This window comes from Phalangium opilio, unplaced genomic scaffold, assembly GCF_054372755.1.
Source record: "Phalangium opilio isolate 3A_F unplaced genomic scaffold, DU_Popi_V2 ptg000040l_1, whole genome shotgun sequence".
NCBI classification, from domain to species: Eukaryota; Metazoa; Arthropoda; class Arachnida; order Opiliones; family Phalangiidae; genus Phalangium; species Phalangium opilio.
Window position 1 is genome coordinate 1789988 of NW_028324164.1, and position 22926 is coordinate 1812913.

Here is a 22926-nt window from a genome sequence, read left to right on the forward strand (position 1 = left end):
TGGCTTTGTGGATTCCGGGTTAAATTTAACGGGAGTAGATATTTTGAAAGGTAATAAAGTCTTGGACAGGGGTTTGGCGTACGAATGTTCGTCCACAATGGCTTTTTTTGTAGTCTTATTCAGTTCATCAATTTCTGACCTTATTTTCTCTGCTGTACAAGTTTCTGTTCCTACGTCAGTCTTGGAACAAATATTAGTTTCAATTGCAACAGATACATAGCTAACAAGGGTTTGGGACTCAGCGAATCTTCTCTCAGGTTTAGCAGTAACTTCCACAGAAACAGTTATTGGCAAAACTTGAATGCTGACTTCCCTTGTTTTGAAAAATGGATCTCTTTCATCAATTTCTGGAACGTGTAAACTTGGGTAGCAACCACATTTAATCCTCGACCTCTGTTTTCCATTAGCTGTGTCATAATTCTTAATGAAACAATCCTCAGAGAAATGGACTTCGCAAACTTTGTATTCCTATTTCTTAGTATTAGGCTGCAAAGGCTTAGACAAGTACGCTGCTTTCACTGAGTCTTTGGCATATCTTAACCATTTTGAAGCAATGTCAGGGTACTTTACGTGATTGGGAACCGTGTAAAAACTAACCGCAAACTTAGAGTACACTCTGGCAGTTTTTTATTATACAACTTGGCATTTCGAGACGACTAACGAGAGCTAAACAATACTTGAAGACGGAATTTGTCAGACTCAAAAAAACAGACCTAAATTCTTCTGCTTGGAGTGCTAAAATCTCATTGGCTAAACGCTATTTAAACCAGCCAGTCATCTGGCAGGTCTGGAAAAGCACGACAGTGAAGTTTAGAGATAGGGGTTAAGGGTTTTGTCCATATAAAATTTTATTTTAATTATAAAATGAAAACTATCGCTAATAATTTAATTTCAGTAGTACAACTATCTTTATAAAAGTACTATTGACGCTAAGAGACAAAAAAGGTTTATGGGTGAACCACTCCTTTAAAAGTGGGAGCATTATCACTAAATATCGAATGTGGGATTCCTATCCTACCGACCATACGCCTGAATGCCCGCAAGAAATCATCCGTTTTCATTGAGTGCGCCAATTCCAAATGCAGCGCTCTTGTTACACTACAAGTAAAGAAGCAGATGTAACACTTGGTTTTAAATTTCCCGCTAGATATGTACAATGGTCCTGCCAAATCTATTGCTGTTACTCTAAATGGGGGCGCTTCGTTGATTCTTTCTAACGGTAGGGGTGCTGTTGGAGCATGATAAGGTTTAGCCGCAAACCTCTTACAAATTAAACAATCGGAGATAACAGCCTTTGTCATCTGCCTTCCCGCTATGATCCAATATTGTTCACGGGTTTGCGCGAGGGTGTGTTGCACTCCCCCGTGCGATTCCGAGCTTGTCAACAACCACACTATCCTCGTTTCTTTCAACGACCACAATTTTTGGCTCGGTAGGGAAAATAAAAAAGGGGATGAGGCGACGTAGACGGCGGAGGGCTAAACATCAGACCAAGTGCTATTTTTCCGTCCGTCGTCTGCAACGCATCGCAAAGCGAAACCGTTGCATTCGCCCCCTCAGACTGGGGAAGAGAATGGGAAAAAAAGAAGAGAGAGGATTATTTTCGCTCTTCAGCCTTCGAAGTGTTCGGTCGCGTTTTTTCTGCTCCCCGCTTCTTTAGCTGTTTTGCCGTGCTTCAGTCTGTTCCTTCGATGTCGGAACATACGGACGGCTTCCTTTAGGGAGCCGGTTCTCTCCCTCAACGCGATTCTTGCGATCCTTCCACATTACCCGGGACGCTCTCGCAAAAGCGAAAGCGTTCGAAGTTCCGTACCAAGCCTCGGTCTCAGCCGCTGCCGGCCTCCGTTGCGGACGCCCCTGTCTTACCGGAGCCTCAGCCCGCCCCCCTTCTCCCCGTCTTTCTCGTTCCGGACCCTGCTACGCCGGACGCTTTCTCATCTATGAAGCTCATGGCCCTCAACACCTTGGCGCAGTCGCTCGCTGGCGACGTCCGTGAAATTAAGAAAATGTTAAGTGGCAATTTACTTATCACTCCCACCGACGCCGCTCTGGCGGATGCCCTCCTTGCGGCTACATCACATGGGACGTTCAGTTTCCACGCTAAACGCGTCCAAGACCCGGCTACTACCTACCTCCAGGGTTTCATTTGCGGTCTCGAAACGCTCGTTCAAAATTTAGCGAAAGACGGTCCGAACATGTTCCCAATTCTAAATTCCGTCTATACCCCGGACAAAGTCGAGCTGTTACTTCGCAAAGGCGTTTACCCGAACGATTATATGGACAACCAAGAGAAATTCGACCAAACGTATCTCCCGGCCAAGGAAGATTTCTATAGTATTCTCACCGACTCGGGTATATCCGACGCCGATTACCACCGCGCGTCTAATCTGGGAAGTTTCGGGATTAGAAATATGGGGGAATATCACGACCTCTACGTCACCGCCGACACTTTGCAGTTGTCCGACGTATTCGAATCGTTCCGAGCCATCTGTATGAACTATTACAAATTAGACAGCGCCCATTCTTACACCAGTCCAGGTTTCGTGTGGGAAAGCGCTCTCTACATGACGGATGTCGAGTTGGATTTGTTGTTGGATCCGGATATGCATCTCCTGATCGAAAAAGGGATTCGCGGTGGCGTTTCTACCATCAGTCGCCGTTTAGCTACCGCTAACAACAAATACGTCCCCGAAACGCACGATCCGGAAAAACCAACGACGTTTCTATCTTATTTGGATTGTAACAACTTATACGCCACCGTCATCATGGATCCAATGCCGATGAAAAATTTCACATGGGAAAATTCTCTTCCTATCGAAAACGTCCTCAACCACCCGGACGACGACCGACTGGGATTCATCGTAGAGGTTGATTTGGAATACCCCGCGGAATTGCACCGGGATCATAACGATCTACCTTTAGTTCCGCGAAAACGTACCATCTTAAAGTCGGAGCTGCCTTATTATTGCAAAGAACAACTGGATCATTGGGGCATTCCGCGTAAAGCCTCTCTGCCTAAATTGGTTTCCGATCTCCGTCCGAAAACCAAATACGTAGTGCATTACCGTAATCTAAAGTAATACGTTGAAAAAGGAATGAGAGTCGCCCGTGTCCATCGAATTTTATCCTTCGAGCAAGGAATTTGGCTCGCCGATTATATCGCTTTCAACACCGAAATAAGGAAAATGGCCGCCAACGACTTTCAGAAAGATTTCTTCAAACTGATGAATAACGCCGTCTTCGGTCGATATATATATTTTTTTTTCGGTAAAATTAATATTATTTTATCGTTATAGGTAAAACGATGGAAAATTTAAGGAACAGGATCAGATTCGAGTTGGTTCAAATTCCGAAAATAGCAGCGAAAAGAGTCAATTCGCCGGCTTTCGAAAAATTTACCATTTTTCACAACAATTTGGTGGGGATTCATTTAACGAAGAAAAATATCACTTTGAATCGACCCATCTACACCGGATTTACCATCTTGGACCTCTCGAAACTGCTAATGTTTCGATTTCATTACGACGTCATCCGAGCTCGGTACGGCGACAAAGCGAAACTTTTGTTCACCGATACTGGTACGTTACCGCGTATTTTATTCGTAAAACTCGAAATCGGTTACTAAGAAAAAAAAATGGAGTAAATATTACAGATAGTCTCGCGTATTCCATCGAAACCGAAGACTTGTACGAGGACATGGGTCAAGAAGCCGACCATTACGATTTTTCCGGGTACCCAACCGACCATCCTCTTTTTAGCAACGTCAATAAAAAGGTACTCGGGAAATTCAAGGACGAGCTGAACGGAATGCCCTTTAAAGAACTCTGCGGCTTACGATAGAAAATGTATTCCATCTTGTCGGCGGACGGTGAGAAAAAGACCGCTAAGGGAATTTGCAAAAGGGTGGTCAAAAAGACCGTTTTACACGAAGACTATAAGAACTGTCTGGTAAATCGTCGAGTTACCGTAGCGGAGATGAAACGGATCGTCAGTAAAAAAAACGATCTATACACGGTTCAACAAAACAAGCTGTGTTTTAACCCGTACGACGATAAACGTTGCATCCTGGAAGACGGTGTCTCGACGTTAGCTTACGGTCACTTGGATCCTCCCCGAGACCCGGTATCCGACTCGATCTCCGACGAAGACAACGACGACTCGGTCCCCGACGGAGACCTTTCAACCCGCCCTAATGACGACGTTATTCGTTAGAATACGTGTATAGCCGCGTATAGTTTCCGTCTCGCGTTTAATAATGTATGTATAATCGCTACAAAAATAATAAAAAAAACGGTTTGTTAAGTTAAAAATTTTATTGAAAACTTCTTCTCAATAAATTCGGAAATCATAAGGTCGTTAATATTCGTATCGTTGGAAAATTTACTAACGATATCGTACAAATTTATCCCTCGACATCTATTTAAAGTAAAATATACGCAATAACCCCCGCACGTTTTGCCGGTGTTGTTTTGCAGTTGCTTCGAATTGAAAGTAACGGTTAAACTATTTTTCTCGACAAAATTGATAAATTGAAAGAAATCCGGCGGGTAGCCGAAACTGTCGAAGAATTCGCAATTCTTCTTTCTCGAGAAATATATCACTGTCCAATGCTCGCCCGGAGTATTCGCTAATCCCGTATTGACCACGTACAATGATGGAAAAGAAGAGACGCGACGAGGTAATTTATCGGCCGCGAAGACGCCTCGAAAGAAATTTTTGGCCGCGGAATCTTTCTTTAATATTTCGGTTAGTTGTAGCGTATCCATAATCTTAGCTCGAATAATCGAAGAAAACCGCGCAATTTTTATCTATTTCAATCAAATTTTGAAACTCGCTATAGTAGATAACGCAAACGGTCTGGGTAAGAGCGTTTTCGAACTTTATCTCTAAACGTACGCTACCGTTTTTTATCAACTGAAAATGTTCGACGGAATGAGAGAGGTCTGGAGTCGAGTCAAAAACGAATAAACAATTCCCGTTGGGAAACTCTTCTCTCGAAATAAAATTACTCTCGTCGATATTAAATTGCCCAGTTTGCAGAAACTGATTAATGTACGATCAAACGTACAGATTGTCTTTGAAACTAGGAGATAATGGTTTGTGAGGTGTCGAAACCCCGTCAACTTGCAAAGCTACGTGATTAACCCCTATATTTTGAAAATAATTGAAGGGCGATTTTTTATAATCCCGTAAATACGCGTTCTGTTCGAGCAAGCCAACGACCAGTTTCTTCGGTATTTGACCGTTAAATAAGTTGTCTCGAATTGTTATTTTGGACCGGATAATCGGATATTTCATCGTCCCGCGTTCTACGGCCTTGGAAAATTTCGTTAATTAAATATACTTTTCAGATATATATAAACACGCCATTTCGAATTTGACTTTGTATTTCACGTCGGTATTCGTATGGAGACAAAATTCGTTCGGGTTTTTAGTGAATTTGAACTTTAGGTTCAAGATATTCGGGAGGTACCGCGATTGCTGACAAATGTACGTATGAACCACACCCATCATATCTATTACGCCATTGGCGGCTATCGCTTTTCGCGCCTTAAATCCTTCGTTACTGGCGGGCTCGTCGAATTTACCCGCCGTGTCCTTGTAAAACAGAGAACTCGTTAAGAAACTGGTTTTCGCCGGACCACCGAAAGTAAGCAAAGTTTGGATCATGCTTTTGTGAGCGTAATTTTGAGCGGAAGCCGTGAAGGATTTCTCGTTCATAAAGACGTGCACTTCGCTAAAGAGCGCGTGCAAAAATAAATTTTCCGGTCCCACATTTTCCGTCGCGTAATCGATGACCGCGCCATCGGTTCTGATAATTTTGGCTTGAACTTGTAAAAGAGTTTTGGAAATATCGATGTAACCTTCGATATTTCCGGGAATAACGAACGTTATGGTAGCGTTTTCGTCCACGTTGGACACGGGATTATACCGGACTGAGTAAGCGGTACTTCGAATAAATCCAACTCGGAAATCTTCAGGGCGCCCGATTTAGGATGAATCAACGCCATTCCCGCGCGCGCGCGTTTTCATAACGTTGACCGATTCGTAAAAATGTCGGAATATACGGGTCTCGACCTTCTCTTTTTGGTCTTCGCGACCGAACTAATCAGTTTCGGCTTCTTTCTTTTCTTTTTAAAACCGCTTCCCGTCATCGTTTTTCCGATTTCCGACGCGCCCATTTTATTTTTAATTTCGTCGCTCAGTCGCAAAAGCGTTTCTTTCCCGGCTTCGGTACCTCGCGTTTTCAGCGCGCTTTTCAACGGAACACCGCTAACGACATCCGTAGCTACTTTCGCGCCGGTATTTAAAACTTTTTTACCGAGAAAAATCGCTCCCTTTTTAAACAGCGGGAAAACGCGTCTAAACGCCTAGGCTACTATATTGGCTAATCCGTATCCGCGTTGCGCCGGACCACCGCGATAAAATGGTATACTTTCGTTTCCGGCTTGAGAAGCGCAATTATTTTCGACTCGGCGTTATATTGCGAACCAAAATGCCCTTGATTTAAGTAATATCTCTCGTAATCCATCACCGTGACTCGATTCTCTCAATATCTTCCTTTCGAATGATGACGGGAGTATCTCTTACCGTTTACTTATAACGACGTCCACATTCTCTTCGGCCTGAAATGTAAGGTGACGTGAACTTTACCTCGTTCGAATTGAACAAGAACTCCCAATTCGCTAGTTATACTTATTTCTATAGTGTCAAACGAATTACTAGCGACGGGATGTAATGAGGACGCGTAAAGTCTTTATCTATAGTCTCGCCGTCTTTGCCCTGGACACTCACGATTCGAAGTAGAGGGGAACTAACGTCGCCTACGATTCGATTTTCATCAATGTCGGAGTAAACGAATAACGAATGCATACTTGATGTTCAAATCGACCGTAAAATCTCCTAGATAATAATCGACGATACTAAAATCATCGACCATTTCTCTCGTAAAACCAAGAGTAATCGCCAAAAACCCCGATAAGACAACCGAGTAGTCCTTCTTCAAAGTGACCGATACCCGACGTTTGTGCGGAAAATATTCGAATATCACCGTCTTTTTATCGGTATTTTTCTTCGATAAAGATACGGCTTTCTCTACTTCGGAATTAAGAAAATGTATCAACGCCGTTATCGTATCGTAATATTCTTTCGGTAATTTTATTTCCGCCACGAATTGATTCTTCTTTACTAGCGATAGTAAGGCGTCTTCCTTGATGTTGCTCCAAGTTCTAGGATAACTTATTTTGGCTAACCCGACTTCGTAAGGACCGTTTAAATTAACGGTTTCCGTTAAAAACGTACGAAACCGACTAATCCGATTATCGGGGAATTAACTCGTCGAAGAATCGGACGGTAACGTAACGTAGAAACTCATGATTTTTTTCGTCACTATCTCTTTCACCCATCTATCGAAGGACGCCGGGTAACCTTTCCAGCGAACGAATTTTTCGGTTGTACCGTTGGAACAACGCCTTTCCTTCAATCTTAAATAGAGTATTTTCCAGGTCTTTCCCGACTTTCTGTACTTCCTCTTCAAAGAAGACACCCGAAATGGGTGCGGAATTTAAATCCTCCAACTTATATAACGGTGGCTTTCGAGGTAATCTTTCCGTTACTCGAAATAACTCTTCGCTCCAATTGGGTAAATAACCCTTCTCGAACGTCTTTTTGTTCTTGCTAATTCGAACGATATCCCCGATTGCGAAAGGATAAGAAATTGGAGGCGAGAAGTCTATATCGCCGTATAAATTTTTCCAAATTTCCCCAGAATTACGAGGTGTTACGTCAATCGGCTTACGTTTTATAGAGCTATGATAACTGTCGTTGTAAGCGTCGACTGAATCAGAACGTCGATATAATTCGAGTATTATTTTCGGTGAAGTATAGAAACATACGCTCTTTTAAAGTGCGGTTGAAACGTTCCACTACCGACGCCTTCGTTTCGGAATACGTGGCGAAAAATTTTATTCTCAATCGGCGCAATCGTTTTTGCACAGCCGCGCAAACGAATTCGTTTCCGTTATCGCTTTGGATCGTTTTCGGCTTCCTTCCCGATTCTAAAATATTATTCGGGGCTTTAACCATGGTTTCTCCCTTTTTGTCATTAGTGGCAACGACGAAGGCGTATTTTCTAAATACGTCGATGCAGCATAATATATATCGGTAACCCCGGTTAAAACGACCCAAATTTTGTAAGTCTACCAAGTCTATTTGCCATTGTTCGTCGATTCCGTAAACTATGGTACGAAGAAATTTTCCACTTCTTTTAAATTTACTTTTATACCACAGGCGCGCGCGGCGCGATATAAATTCTTTACACCCCCGTAAGATCCCGCTCGCGTTGCGTTATAATACAATTCCTTTAATTTTTCGATGATGTTCTACATCCCGTTCTTCCCGCGACTACATTCGGTATTGAAATAATTATACTCGAAATTTTTTATTTACGCCAAATGTTACAAAACGACCCATTTTTTAAACCCTTCGCCTCCCATAATAATTCCGTCGTCTTCAGCGTTAGTATATTCGTCATCATCGTGAAACTTTTTAGTTTCGCTTTTGTAACGCGTTGACTGACTAGCACGAAGGTTCGTCGATTTGTACAAAGAACGAGGAACGTATACGCTTGTCAAGTACTCGCAAAATTCGTCCGATCCTACGGGCTTTTTACTTTTTTTCGATCCCGGAACCGCGTACGTTAATAAATCTATGACGTGAGAACCGTTTACGGGACGTCCGCGGTAGATAAATTCGCCCTGTTCCGTCACCTCGAAGCCTGGCGAACGCGCTAACCACTTGTACAAAGTCATCGCTTTGCTAAGAATATAGGACGGGATTGCCGCGGCTATTTCGCTTTACCAATTTTTCATCTTCGCTTTGCTAATATTCCGTTTAAGTTTCCGATTTACTCGTTGCTGTAATTTGTGATTGTAAATTTTTATTTTGTCGGTGTTACGTAAATTTCGTCGATTCATAACCACGCTAGGATCGCTTTGCAATTCGAGCGTCGTATCTACGTTCGGTTTTATTACGTTTTTTTTCGGACGATACTCGGGGATTCTATTGAAGTCTTTCCAAAACGTCCTCCGATACTAAAATCTTCTTCTTGGCCATGGTTTAGTTCTTAATAGCTTTACTAATGGCGGCTCCAGCCGCCGAACTGAGAATCGATAGGATTCCCAGGATCAACAAAGGGAGAAAACCACCTTTTTGCCTGAGAATTTCCCTTCTTTTCGCGTTAGGTAACTTCCCGGATAGTTGAAGTAATACAGAACGGTGTTTCTTTAATCGCGTCTTTTTCGTTTCTGTCAATTTCACGTTACCTCGCAATACATTTATACAACATTCGATTAAGGTTAATATTTCATTTTGAGAAGCGAATTTAATGGCGGCTTTCCTTTGACGAGGGTTGCACGAGGTCAAAAATTTCGGAAAATTCGCGTGTTGACACAATTTCTTTGGACAAACCATTTCGCAGTTTTACGAGCTTTCGCGAGTGGACAATTGTCGTAGTCTCGATGGAACGCGCCGCGCTTATTCGTTTTGAGCTTGATTGACGAAAGTTTCGGACACCCGTACTCTTCAATATTAATTACATTCGCGTTAAGGTACCTGGAAAAAATTACGACTTTTCTAATCCTTTGTTAAAAAAAATGATATCGTTTTGCTTAAAATAATCATGATCCCCTTCACTCCACCGCAAATCGCGAATGTTTTTGGTTAACCACACGCGTTGCCTTTTATCCTTGAGCGAAAGTTCTCTAAACGGATACGGCGGCTGTATCGTCCAGATCCGACTCTCGCCCGTTTCTGAAACTACTAAAGCGATTTCTTTCGCAATCCATTGACCCCGAACGCGTAAAAAATTGCCTTCGATAAATCCGGACACTCTAAAATAATAAGAGAACCGTTTCTTTTACTACAACGCTTTTAAAAAACAAACGCTTACTCGAGTTTTTGAACGGATCTCGTCAAGGGGAATCGGAACGAAAATGGATTTCGGAAGAATTGTCGATCGATTTATATACATATCTTAACGACTTATTTGGGGGAAGTAAATGGCGTGTTCTTCCTCCGGTAAAATCCCCGATCGTAATCGGTAATTATCGGGTGTATTCGGTTTTAAGTCCACAAACAGATAACCGTACGGTCGAGCTACAGCTTGTCTAAACGCGTCCGTAACGTATTTACTATTTCCGAAAGATATTTGTTTCGCGATTTGAATAATCGCCGACTGATCTCGAGGAGATTGGAAAATAACTAAATTATTCGAATTTAAATTTATCGTTCTAATTTGTTTCCCCGGATAATATAAATTTTGCATTATTTAAAATAAAGAGGAATTCCTATGATGAGTGCCCCTACAAAATAAATTAGTCATTTCTTGGTTATTCGCTATCTCGCACAATAAGTCGTCTAAACTAACGAAATTTCTAACATTCGGGTCGAGCGTTTCCGTATCTAAAAGTCCCTGATAAAACTCCACCGAAGGCGTATGTTGTAATACGTTATTAAATAAATCGGCTTGATATTCCGTATAACACCAAATAATTCTTTCCGGCGGTGGAAAAATACAAACGTCGATATGCCTAATTAACTCGGCCACGAAAACCGATTTTCCCGATTGGGTAGCTCCGGAGATGATTCCGTTAAACGGATGATGTAGCCTTATATCAACGTCACTCATGTTATTCAAGAACCGCTTTGTTCGGAATCAATACCGCGATTGATATCGCTTTCTTTCCATTTATTTCATTTATAATAAATTCTCGTTCGAGTCACAAATAATTTCGTTTAGAACACCTTTACAAAACTTTACGCTTAGAAATGTTTTATTTAAAAATTCGTCGTGCACCTCTTCAAAATTTATCTTTTTCACAGCGTCGAGGTACTTTTCCCCTACTCGAGGCGACCAGTCCGGAAGTAAACACTGGTGTTTAAGTTGAGACGGGTGATCGACTTCGCACCCGGTGCAAGTTAATTCTTTTATATTCTTCCTTAGTTGCGCCATGACGTTTCGTTTAATTAATTTGTAATCAGACTCGTTTAAAAATACTAGAATTCTCTCGAACTGGTCTAACAGGGATTCCCACATCTCGAGATTGGCGTTGAACCCTTTCTTAGTCGGTAAATACGATCCGTAACTCGTTCCGGTTCCGAACCTCATTTCCCGGATATCTACGACTCGCTGACTACGATACTCGCTCGTTTCGACGCGTTTCAAAGATTCTCCAAGAAACCTCGAAATCGGGCTTTGGTCCCATTGAACCGAATTCCCATTCGACAGAACGGCTTTTTTTGCGGTGTCCCATTCGACCGAACGTAGCCAAAGGTGCGATTTTATTATAGTCCCATTGGACCGAAATTCTATTGAACTGGAAGAAGACATACTGTGTGGTTTTGCATTAAATATATTTTTAATTTCACAACTTATTATTGTTAAAATAAATGTGAGTTGAAAATGTATTACTGCACTTATTTTAACAGCGTTTTAATTACGGCGAACCTCACCTACCCTAGCCTAACCTAACCTAACCTAACCAAACGTAACCTAACCTAACCTAACCTAACCCAAACTTGTTTCGAGGTAAAAAGATTATTTATATGAGTATTAAAAGCCCGCCTCTTACCACGAACAATTTATTAGCAATAATAGAAATATTTTGGAAAAGATGTCAGATAATTAATTGGAGAATTTTTGGAAAAGGTGGCAGCTAATTAATAGGAGAATATTTTGGAAAAGGTGGCAGCTAATTAAAAGGAGAATATTTTGGAAAATGTGGCAGCTAATTAAAAGGAGAATATTTTGGAAAATGTGGCAGCTAATTAGTAGGAGAATGTTTTGGAAAAGGTTGCAGCTAAATTATGGGAGAATATTTTGGAAAAGGTGGCAGCTAATTAATAGGAGAATGTTTTGGAAAATGTGGCAGCTAATTAGTAGGAGAATGTTTTGGAAAAGGTTGCAGCTAATTAATAGGAGAATATTTTGAAAAAGGTGTCTGCTAATTAATAGGAAAATCTTTTCGAAAAGGTGGCAGCTAATTAAAGGGAGAATGTTTTGGAAAAGGTGGTAGCTATTTAAAGGGAGAATATTTTGGATAAGGTGAAAGCTAATTAAAAGGAGCATATTTTGGAAAAGGTGTCAACGAATTATCGGAACCAAACCTAACCTAACCTAACCTAACTTAACCTTACCTTACCTAACCTAACCTAACCTAACCTAACCTAACCCACCCGAAACCAAAATATTATAATTTTAATTTAAAACTTAAAGACATTGATGGAACTACCATTACGACTGTACTTCATTTTAAGCACAATTTGTTTATTAATTCTATATATCTCTTGCCTTGAAAGGAATGAAAGTGAGCGTTTTAATTAGTATCACGAAATTTTTACTTTTAATATTATTAACATACCTTTCGGAGATTCGAACCAACAACCTATCGTTTCGCAGTCCAACATCGTATCCACTACACCACCGAATTGCTGACGGCTACAGTGTTTCAAGTTATAATGATGTATTTTTAGGGGCATATTCGGACGATTGGGATTTCGGTCCAACGGGAATATAGCCATTGGGTTGGAAATCTAAAATCATTGCGGGATTTTCGGTCGAATGGGATTTCGGTCCATTGGGTTGAAAGGAACGATACCGAAATCGGCGGCGTCTCGTTGTTCCTCTTCAAAAAAAACCTAATCTCATTTTTAAACTTGAACAATTCTTCAATTTCCGTTTGCAAGAGAGAAATAGTGGAAGTTCCGTCGATATACCCTAATCTAACCCTACGGTCGGGAGTGATTGTCGCGATCTTTTTACGAGAGAGTTCGAATATTCCGCCTTCAACCCTAAAAACGTCAAGATTTAAAAAAATCTCCTCCAAACTTCGAAAGTAAAAAAAATAAGGGACTTACATCATGTGAAACGATCTTTCCCAATTCCTGTCCGAAAGACTAATAATCTTCCAACCGGCGGTGAACCGGTTTTATACCGTTTTCTTATCTCCGCCACGTCATCGTCGCGCGCATTTCCCGACGCGTCATAGTCACGCGCCTTACTTCCGGGTTTGGCTCCTGTGACGTCATCGTGCTTATCTTATCTCCTATCAGAGACGTCATGGTACTTATCTTATCTTATCTTAAAAAAAATGGCTGCCTCACGTGTCCTATGACGTCAAATCGCGTGTCCTATGACGTCAAATCGCGTGTCCTATGACGTCAAATCGCGTGGCCTATGATATCAAATCGCGTGGCCTATGATATCAAATCGCGTGGCCTATGATATCAAATAGCGTGACCTATGACGTCAAATTGCGTGACCTATGACGTCAAATCGCGTGACCTATGACGTCAAATCGCGTGACCTATGACGTCAAATCGCGTGACCTATGACGTCAAATTGCGTGACCTATGACGTCAAATCGCGTGTCCTATGACGTCAAATCGCGTGTCCTATGACGTCAAATCGCGTGTCCTATGATATCAAATCGCGTGGCCTATGATATCAAATCGCGTGACCTATGATATCAAATCGCGTGGCCTATGATATCAAATCGCGTGACCTATGATATCAAATCGCGTGACCTATGACGTCAAATCGCGTGACCTATGACGTCAAATCGCGTGACCTATGACGTCAAATCGCGTGACCTATGACGTCAAATCGCGTGACCTATGACGTCAAATCGCGTGACCTATGACGTCAAATCGCGTGACCTATGACGTCAAATCGCGTGACCTATGACGTCAAATCGCGTGACCTATGACGTCAAATCGCGTGGCCTATGACGTCAAATCGCGTGGCCTATGACGTCAAATCGCGTGGCCTATGACGTCAAATCGCGTGGCCTATGACGTCAAATCGCGTGGCCTATGACGTCAAATCGCGTGGCCTATGACGTCAAATCGCGTGGCCTATGACGTCAAATCGCGTGGCCTATGACGTCAAATCGCGTGGCCTATGACGTCAAATCGCGTGGCCTATGACGTCAAATCGCGTGGCCTATGACGTCAAATCGCGTGGCCTATGACGTCAAATCGCGTGGCCTATGACGTCAAATCGCGTGGCCTATGACATCAAATCGCGTGGCCTATGACATCAAATCGCGTGGCCTATGACATCAAATCGCGTGGCCTATGACATCAAATCGCGTGGCCTATGACATCAAATCGCGTGGCCTATGACATCAAATCGCGTGGCCTATGACATCAAATCGCGTGGCCTATGACATCAAATCGCGTGGCCTATGACATCAAATCGCGTGGCCTATGACATCAAATCGCGTGGCCTATGACATCAAATCGCGTGGCCTATGACATCAAATCGCGTGGCCTATGACGTCAAATCGCGTGGCCTATGACGTCAAATCGCGTGGCCTATGACGTCAAATCGCGTGGCCTATGACGTCAAATCGCGTGGCCTATGACGTCAAATCGCGTGGCCTATGACGTCAAATCGCGTGGCCTATGACGTCAAATCGCGTGGCCTATGACGTCAAATCGCGTGGCCTATGACGTCAAATCGCGTGGCCTATGACGTCAAATCGCGTGGCCTATGACGTCAAATCGCGTGGCCTATGACGTCAAATCGCGTGGCCTATGATATCAAATCGCGTGGCCTATGATATCAAATCGCGTGGCCTATGACGTCAAATCGCGTGGCCTATGATATCAAATCGCGTGGCCTATGATATCAAATCGCGTGGCCTATGATATCAAATCGCGTGGCCTATGATATCAAATCGCGTGACCTATGACGTCAAATCGCGTGACCTATGACGTCAAATCGCGTGGCCTATGACGTCAAATCGCGTGGCCTATGACATCAAATCGCGTGGCCTATGACATCAAATCGCGTGGCCTATGACATCAAATCGCGTGGCCTATGACGTCAAATCGCGTGGCCTATGACGTCAAATCGCGTGGCCTATGACGTCAAATCGCGTGGCCTATGACGTCAAATCGCGTGGCCTATGACGTCAAATCGCGTGGCCTATGACGTCAAATCGCGTGGCCTATGACGTCAAATCGCGTGGCCTATGACATCAAATCGCGTGGCCTATGACATCAAATCGCGAGGCCTATGACATCAAATCGCGTGGCCTATGACATCAAATCGCGTGGCCTATGACATCAAATCGCGTGGCCTATGACGTCAAATCGCGTGGCCTATGACGTCAAATCGCGTGGCCTATGACGTCAAATCGCGTGGCCTATGACGTCAAATCGCGTGGCCTATGACGTCAAATCGCGTGGCCTATGACGTCAAATCGCGTGGCCTATGATATCAAATCGCGTGGCCTATGATATCAAATCGCGTGGCCTATGACGTCAAATCGCGTGGCCTATGATATCAAATCGCGTGGCCTATGATATCAAATCGCGTGGCCTATGATATCAAATCGCGTGGCCTATGATATCAAATCGCGTGACCTATGACGTCAAATCGCGTGACCTATGACGTCAAATCGCGTGGCCTATGACGTCAAATCGCGTGGCCTATGACATCAAATCGCGTGGCCTATGACATCAAATCGCGTGGCCTATGACATCAAATCGCGTGGCCTATGACATCAAATCGCGTGGCCTATGACGTCAAATCGCGTGGCCTATGACGTCAAATCGCGTGGCCTATGACGTCAAATCGCGTGGCCTATGACGTCAAATCGCGTGGCCTATGACGTCAAATCGCGTGGCCTATGACGTTAAATCGCGTGGCCTATGACGTCAAATCGCGTGGCCTATGACGTCAAATCGCGTGGCCTATGATATCAAATCGCGTGGCCTATGATATCAAATCGCGTGGCCTATGACGTCAAATCGCGTGGCCTATGACGTCAAATCGCGTGGCCTATGACGTCAAATCGCGTGGCCTATGATATCAAATCGCGTGGCCTATGATATCAAATCGCGTGGCCTATGATATCAAATCGCGTGGCCTATGATATCAAATCGCGTGGCCTATGATATCAAATCGCGTGGCCTATGATATCAAATCGCGTGGCCTATGATATCAAATCGCGTGGCCTATGATATCAAATCGCGTGGCCTATGATATCAAATCGCGTGACCTATGACGTCAAATCGCGTGACCTATGACGTCAAATCGCGTGACCTATGACGTCAAATCGCGTGGCCTATGATATCAAATCGCGTGGCCTATGATATCAAATCGCGTGGCCTATGATATCAAATCGCGTGGCCTATGATATCAAATCGCGTGGCCTATGATATCAAATCGCGTGGCCTATGATATCAAATCGCGTGGCCTATGATATCAAATCGCGTGACCTATGACGTCAAATCGCGTGACCTATGACGTCAAATCGCGTGACCTATGACGTCAAATCGCGTGGCCTATGATATCAAATCGCGTGGCCTATGATATCAAATCGCGTGGCCTATGATATCAAATCGCGTGGCCTATGATATCAAATCGCGTGGCCTATGATATCAAATCGCGTGGCCTATGATATCAAATCGCGTGGCCTATGATATCAAATCGCGTGGCCTATGATATCAAATCGCGTGACCTATGACGTCAAATCGCGTGGCCTATGACGTCAAATCGCGTGGCCTATGACGTCAAATCGCGTGGCCTATGACGTCAAATCGCGTGGCCTATGACGTCAAATCGCGTGGCCTATGACGTCAAATCGCGTGGCCTATGACGTCAAATCGCGTGGCCTATGACGTCAAATCGCGTGGCCTATGACGTCAAATCGCGTGGCCTATGATATCAAATCGCGTGGCCTATGATATCAAATCGCGTGGCCTATGATATCAAATCGCGTGGCCTATGACGTCAAATCGCGTGGCCTATGATATCAAATCGCGTGGCCTATGATATCAAATCGCGTGGCCTATGATATCAAATCGCGTGGCCTATGATATCAAATCGCGTGGCCTATGATATCAAATCGCGTGGCCTATGATATCAAATCGCGTGGCCTATGATATCAAATCGCGTGGCCTATGACATCAAATCGCGTGGCCTATGACATCAAATCGCGTGGCCTATGACATCAAATCGCGTGGCCTATGACATCAAATCGCGTGGCCTATGACATCAAATCGCGTGGCCTATGACATCAAATCGCGTGGCCTATGTCATCAAATCGCGTGGCCTATGACATCAAATCGCGTGGCCTATGACATCAAATCGCGTGGCCTATGACATCAAATCGCGTGGCCTATGACATCAAATCGCGTGGCCTATGACATCAAATCGCGTGGCCTATGACATCAAATCGCGTGGCCTATGACATCAAATCGCGTGGCCTATGACATCAAATCGCGTGGCCTATGACATCAAATCGCGTGACCTATGACGTCAAATCGCGTGACCTATGACGTCAAATCGCGTGACCTATGACGTCAAATCGCGTGACCTATGACGTCAAATCGCGTGACCTATGACGTCAAATCGCGTGACCTATGACGTCAAATCGCGTGACCTATGACGTCAAATCGCGTGGCCTATGACGTCAAATCGCGTGGCCTATGACGTCAAATCGCGTGGCCTATGACGTCAAATCGCGTGGCCTATGACGTCAAATCGCGTGGCCTATGACGTCAAATCGCGTGGCCTATGACGTCAAATCGCGTGGCCTATGACGTCAAATCGCGTGGCCTATGACGTCAAATCGCGTGGCCTATGACGTCAAATCGCGTGGCCTATGACGTCAAATCGCGTGGCCTATGACGTCAAATCGCGTGGCCTATGACGTCAAATCGCGTGGCCTATGACGTCAAATCGCGTGGCCTATGACGTCAAATCGCGTGGCCTATGACGTCAAATCGCGTGGCCTATGACGTCAAATCGCGTGGCCTATGACGTCAAATCGCGTGGCCTATGACGTCAAATCGCGTGGCCTATGACGTCAAATCGCGTGGCCTATGACGTCAAATCGCGTGGCCTATGACATCAAATCGCGTGGCCTATGACATCAAATCGCGTGGCCTATGACATCAAATCGCGTGGCCTATGACATCAAATCGCGTGGCCTATGACATCAAATCGCGTGGCCTATGACATCAAATCGCGTGGCCTATGACATCAAATCGCGTGGCCTATGACATCAAATCGCGTGGCCTATGACATCAAATCGCGTGGCCTATGACATCAAATCGCGTGGCCTATGACATCAAATCGCGTGGCCTATGACATCAAATCGCGTGGCCTATGACGTCAAATCGCGTGGCCTATGACGTCAAATCGCGTGGCCTATGACGTCAAATCGCGTGGCCTATGACGTCAAATCGCGTGGCCTATGACGTCAAATCGCGTGGCCTATGACGTCAAATCGCGTGGCCTATGACGTCAAATCGCGTGGCCTATGACGTCAAATCGCGTGGCCTATGATATCAAATCGCGTGGCCTATGATATCAAATCGCGTGGCCTATGACATCAAATCGCGTGGCCTATGACATCAAATCGCGTGGCCTATGACATCAAATCGCGTGGCCTATGACATCAAATCGCGTGGCCTATGACATCAAATCGCGTGGCCTATGACATCAAATCGCGTGGCCTATGACATCAAATCGCGTGGCCTATGACATCAAATCGCGTGGCCTATGACATCAAATCGCGTGGCCTATGATATCAAATCGCGTGACCTATGACGTCAAATCGCGTGACCTATGACGTCAAATCGCGTGGCCTATGACGTCAAATCGCGTGGCCTATGACATCAAATCGCGTGGCCTATGACATCAAATCGCGTGGCCTATGACGTCAAATCGCGTGGCCTATGACGTCAAATCGCGTGGCCTATGACGTCAAATCGCGTGGCCTATGACGTCAAATCGCGTGGCCTATGACGTCAAATCGCGTGGCCTATGACGTCAAATCGCGTGGCCTATGACGTCAAATCGCGTGGCCTATGATATCAAATCGCGTGGCCTATGATATCAAATCGCGTGGCCTATGATATCAAATCGCGTGACCTATGACGTCAAATCGCGTGACCTATGACGTCAAATCGCGTGACCTATGACGTCAAATCGCGTGACCTATGACGTCAAATCGCGTGACCTATGACGTCAAATCGCGTGACCTATGACGTCAAATCGCGTGACCTATGACGTCAAATCGCGTGACCTATGACGTCAAATCGCGTGACCTATGACGTTAAATCACGTGACCTATGACGTCAGATCACGTGACATATGAAGTCAAAAAAATGGCTGCCTGCAGCCCATGTTATTCCTATGGTTGCAGCCCCATAGGATTAACATTGTCCCAGAACTAACAATATATATCTTTTTATACAGTTTTCGATCGAATTATAAGTAACGAGATTAAATATAAGTTTTTCATTTCGACCATTTTAATTATATTTGATTTTGGAATCTTTGTAATTTGCTAAAAAATGATCTTTTTAAATTTGTTAATTTGCAAAGGAATCGATATTACTTCTAAGCATTGTATCAATATTTCACATTTGATTTCTTTTGCATTTTTTTATAATTACACGAAAAATTGTATCACATAAAATATATAGTGTCACAATTTGGTTCAGCAGGTGCTACATCTATTAAAGTTTCAAAAATATGAAGTAGGTTGGCGAAAATCATATTTTACATGGAAACACCTAGAAATACCATTGAAAAGACATACTCTTGTTGTGTTACAAATGAGAAAACAGGCAACCGGGAAAACATCAATTTTAACTTTATCCATTAATATTGCTTATCATCAAACAAAACCTTGATGTTTGAGTTGAATTTAACCTTTTTATCGATTGAACAAGTGCAGAAAAGTTGGTGTAACAGGAACGTTACTTGGGTGTCAACATGGAATTTTTACTTCTCTTATTATTTCAAAATATAATGTTTAGAAAATTTTCAACAATACTATCCTATTTTACTTATCAAATCTGCGTGAACTTTCATCTGGGAGCATGAATTTACGCCCTACTTATTGGTACCTTTTTTCCTAGGGCCTTTTTAATTCCTCTCATTTTATTATCATTGGTGTTCACATTTGGGTCTCTTGTTCAATACTTTGGGTCAGGGTGTTTACATCTACCAGTGACTGTTCAGATTTGGGGTTTTGTAAGGGTTTGGGAAATATGATATTGTGGAAAATTTTGAAGTGTTAAAAAGCTGAAAACACACTGAATTGTGTCCAAAGGGTTTAAGGGGAGGTAAACGTCATCTTTCCTCGAGATTATTAAAGCATTCGTTTTCAATACTGAATTTCGAGCTACACTAACTTCTAAATCGTCGACTTTAGTTACAGTTAGAGAATTTCCCGCTTAGTGGTCGGCGTTTGGACAAGATAATCCACAGAATTTTGGTTAATCAGTTATTCATGAATAATAATCAGATAATTATTCGTGATTACATTGCATTAATCATAGATTTCCCGTGGATAATTTCAAATTATGATAAAGATAAAACAAACAGATATGAGACGCGATGAAGGAGGAGCAGGCGGTTTAAAAGGTTTTGACGCTTCCCCTCACAGTCAATCAGATATTTGTGTGGGGTCTATGTCCTCTTAAAAATTCCAAGTAGTAAATCTAAGTATTCCTGGACAAATATATAAGGTGAAAATTTGAAAAGCAAGCACTGTCTTGCCACTCTACTATTACAAATATTTAGAGGTTAGGATGATTTTTATCACAAGTAAATTCACTATTTTCATTTTCAAGTGTAGGTATATACACACATGCTTAAAAAATATAAAGTTTCACAAAGATAATTGTTACTGTCGTTAGATGATCTAATCGATAGGCAACTATAATCATGATCGGATCATTATCTTTCCCTAACACAAACTTTATTAAGTAGACTTTTAGGCCATTGATTGCCAACTACGCACATGATGCTACTTAAATAGAAGTTGGGAAACCAAAATATTATCTCTCTGAGGCGAGTGGAGGTCTAACCGCAAACTTCTCTGCCTATACAGGGTTTTTCTGAAAAGTCTATCAAAAATTAGGGGTGATGTTCTTCGAGCCATTTTGTTCTATGGCATTTTGCCATCCGAGCCACTGTCATCAAGTTATAATTTGAATGCTTTATGGATGACTCCTTAATTAAATTAACATTGTCTTTTAATTTTATAAAGAAATTTAAGGGGTAATCCGTAAGTAACTCCAATCTTAACTTTGAAAACCGTGAGTAAATGTCATAGAACATTTTCGACTCAAGATGGCCCAAAGAACATCACCCTTAATCTCTGATACTTTTCAGAAACACACTATATATGTAAATATTTCTCTTTATTGAAAATCAATTGCAGAAGTTAAATTAATTAATTATACAAAGCTCTCTTTACATTGGTGTGTAAGCGCTATCCTCGAATTATACTTTCACGATACCCTGAGCCAGTGTCATTGATAATGTTTGACCATTCTGGAACCCATTTATCTCAAGCCGCACTGAAATAATGGAACCTCCTCCTAAGTTGAAACCCGATTATTGTTGTTTTCATGACAGTTGGTTCCATGAAAATACCTAAAACTACTCATTTTTATGTGTGTTTAACCTCAGAATAATATTAATTTGGGGTTAATTAATCAATTTGAACCGTTGAGTCTCTACAAATAGGACAGGAAATCAAAATTTAATTCAGCTCTTGTCGAAAATTTAGTGTTTTCTTTTCAGTCCACTAAGAACAGATCAGTCATCAATATCAGGAAAGACATTAAGCAAAACTTTCAGATTTAAGTTAAAATATCAAGAAATGAACTCATGATTTCGACATGGTTAGCATTATAAATAATGGGTTAAACATTAAACAATCTTAATAGTTGCACAGATTATAAATCTTTAAAAATTTGGAAATAAAATGTCTTGGTTATCGGCGACTTATATTTCAAGTTTTTATTTCGAAAGCTGTTTAGTCGTATATTCGAAATATTTAACGCTATTTCTTCTACCTTGTTTCATGTTAGTGAGGAGTGCAAAGTTTGAGAAGAAATATTGAACATTCCACTCTCTTTTCATATGTTATAACGCCAATGCATATGAACCAATCCATTACAAGGAAATCAAAGCCCGTGATTCAACTGAAATATATATCCAGCTCCATTTCTCTGAGAGCTTGCTCTACCCTTGAATTCTTCCGCGCATACCAGATTTCAGCGAAAAAGATAAAAATGGACAGTATGTTTAAAACCGCGAATAGTATAAACATGATGCTGATATCATGAAAGGACGTCTTCGAGAATACCATGCTTTGTTCTTTCTTCATATACTTTGAGCGCGCATTCCCATGCATTAGATACTTCTGTCGGATTTCATGTCCAGTTTCCCAATAATTCTGAATTCTGAAATCAGAATTGAAAGCAAATCTCAAAAATGCATTGATGGAATATGACGAGATAAGTTTGTTTAAGCAAACTAAGAAATATATATTATAGAAAAGATACCGACATTAAAATATTTTTTAAAGAAATTTACACAATTTCTAGTATGTTGCTGGGGTTAAGTTACTAACCGTCCAGGTCGAGCATGTACGAGAAAGAGCAAGACGAAGCCCAGAGTTATGAGAAAACATGTGTACTTTCTTCCAACAAGATGACCCCGGTTCGCATTACACTTTTTCGCGCCTTCTAGTGACTGAAATTAGTATTACTATATTCATTATATGATGACCCAGGCTAATTTATAATTTTCGATTTTATGTATTCTTTGGTTATAAATTGGCATTACTATTATGAATAAAATCAAGAGCTAGTAATTAAACTACAGTAATTACTCATTAGGTTAATTTGAAATTTGAACTATAGTACCTTATCTTAATACAGAATAATATTCATTAAACTATAGTTACTTCCTCAATCGGTTAATTTTAAGCTTATAATTAAGCTAGATCATTTATTATAAAGTTATCATAAACTGCAGTATAATATTTCTTAAAATATTGAATTTTTTGAATTTGAATTGGCGTTTACTACGTGTAAAAC

The 22926-nt window shown here is 42.3% G+C and overlaps 1 protein-coding gene across 1 annotated transcript; it reads left to right on the forward strand.

The window, feature by feature from the left end:
* The first annotated feature begins 1314 nt into the window (after positions 1-1314).
* LOC149680057 (uncharacterized) lies at positions 1315-4212 on the forward strand. Its single transcript, XM_089834741.1, has 6 exons — positions 1315-1401; positions 1722-3000; positions 3094-3243; positions 3297-3578; positions 3653-3774; positions 3841-4212. The coding sequence occupies exons 1-6, from the start codon at positions 1315-1317 to the stop codon at positions 4210-4212; spliced, it is 2292 nt and encodes a 763-aa protein (XP_089690867.1).
* Positions 4213-22926: the final 18714 nt, after the last annotated feature.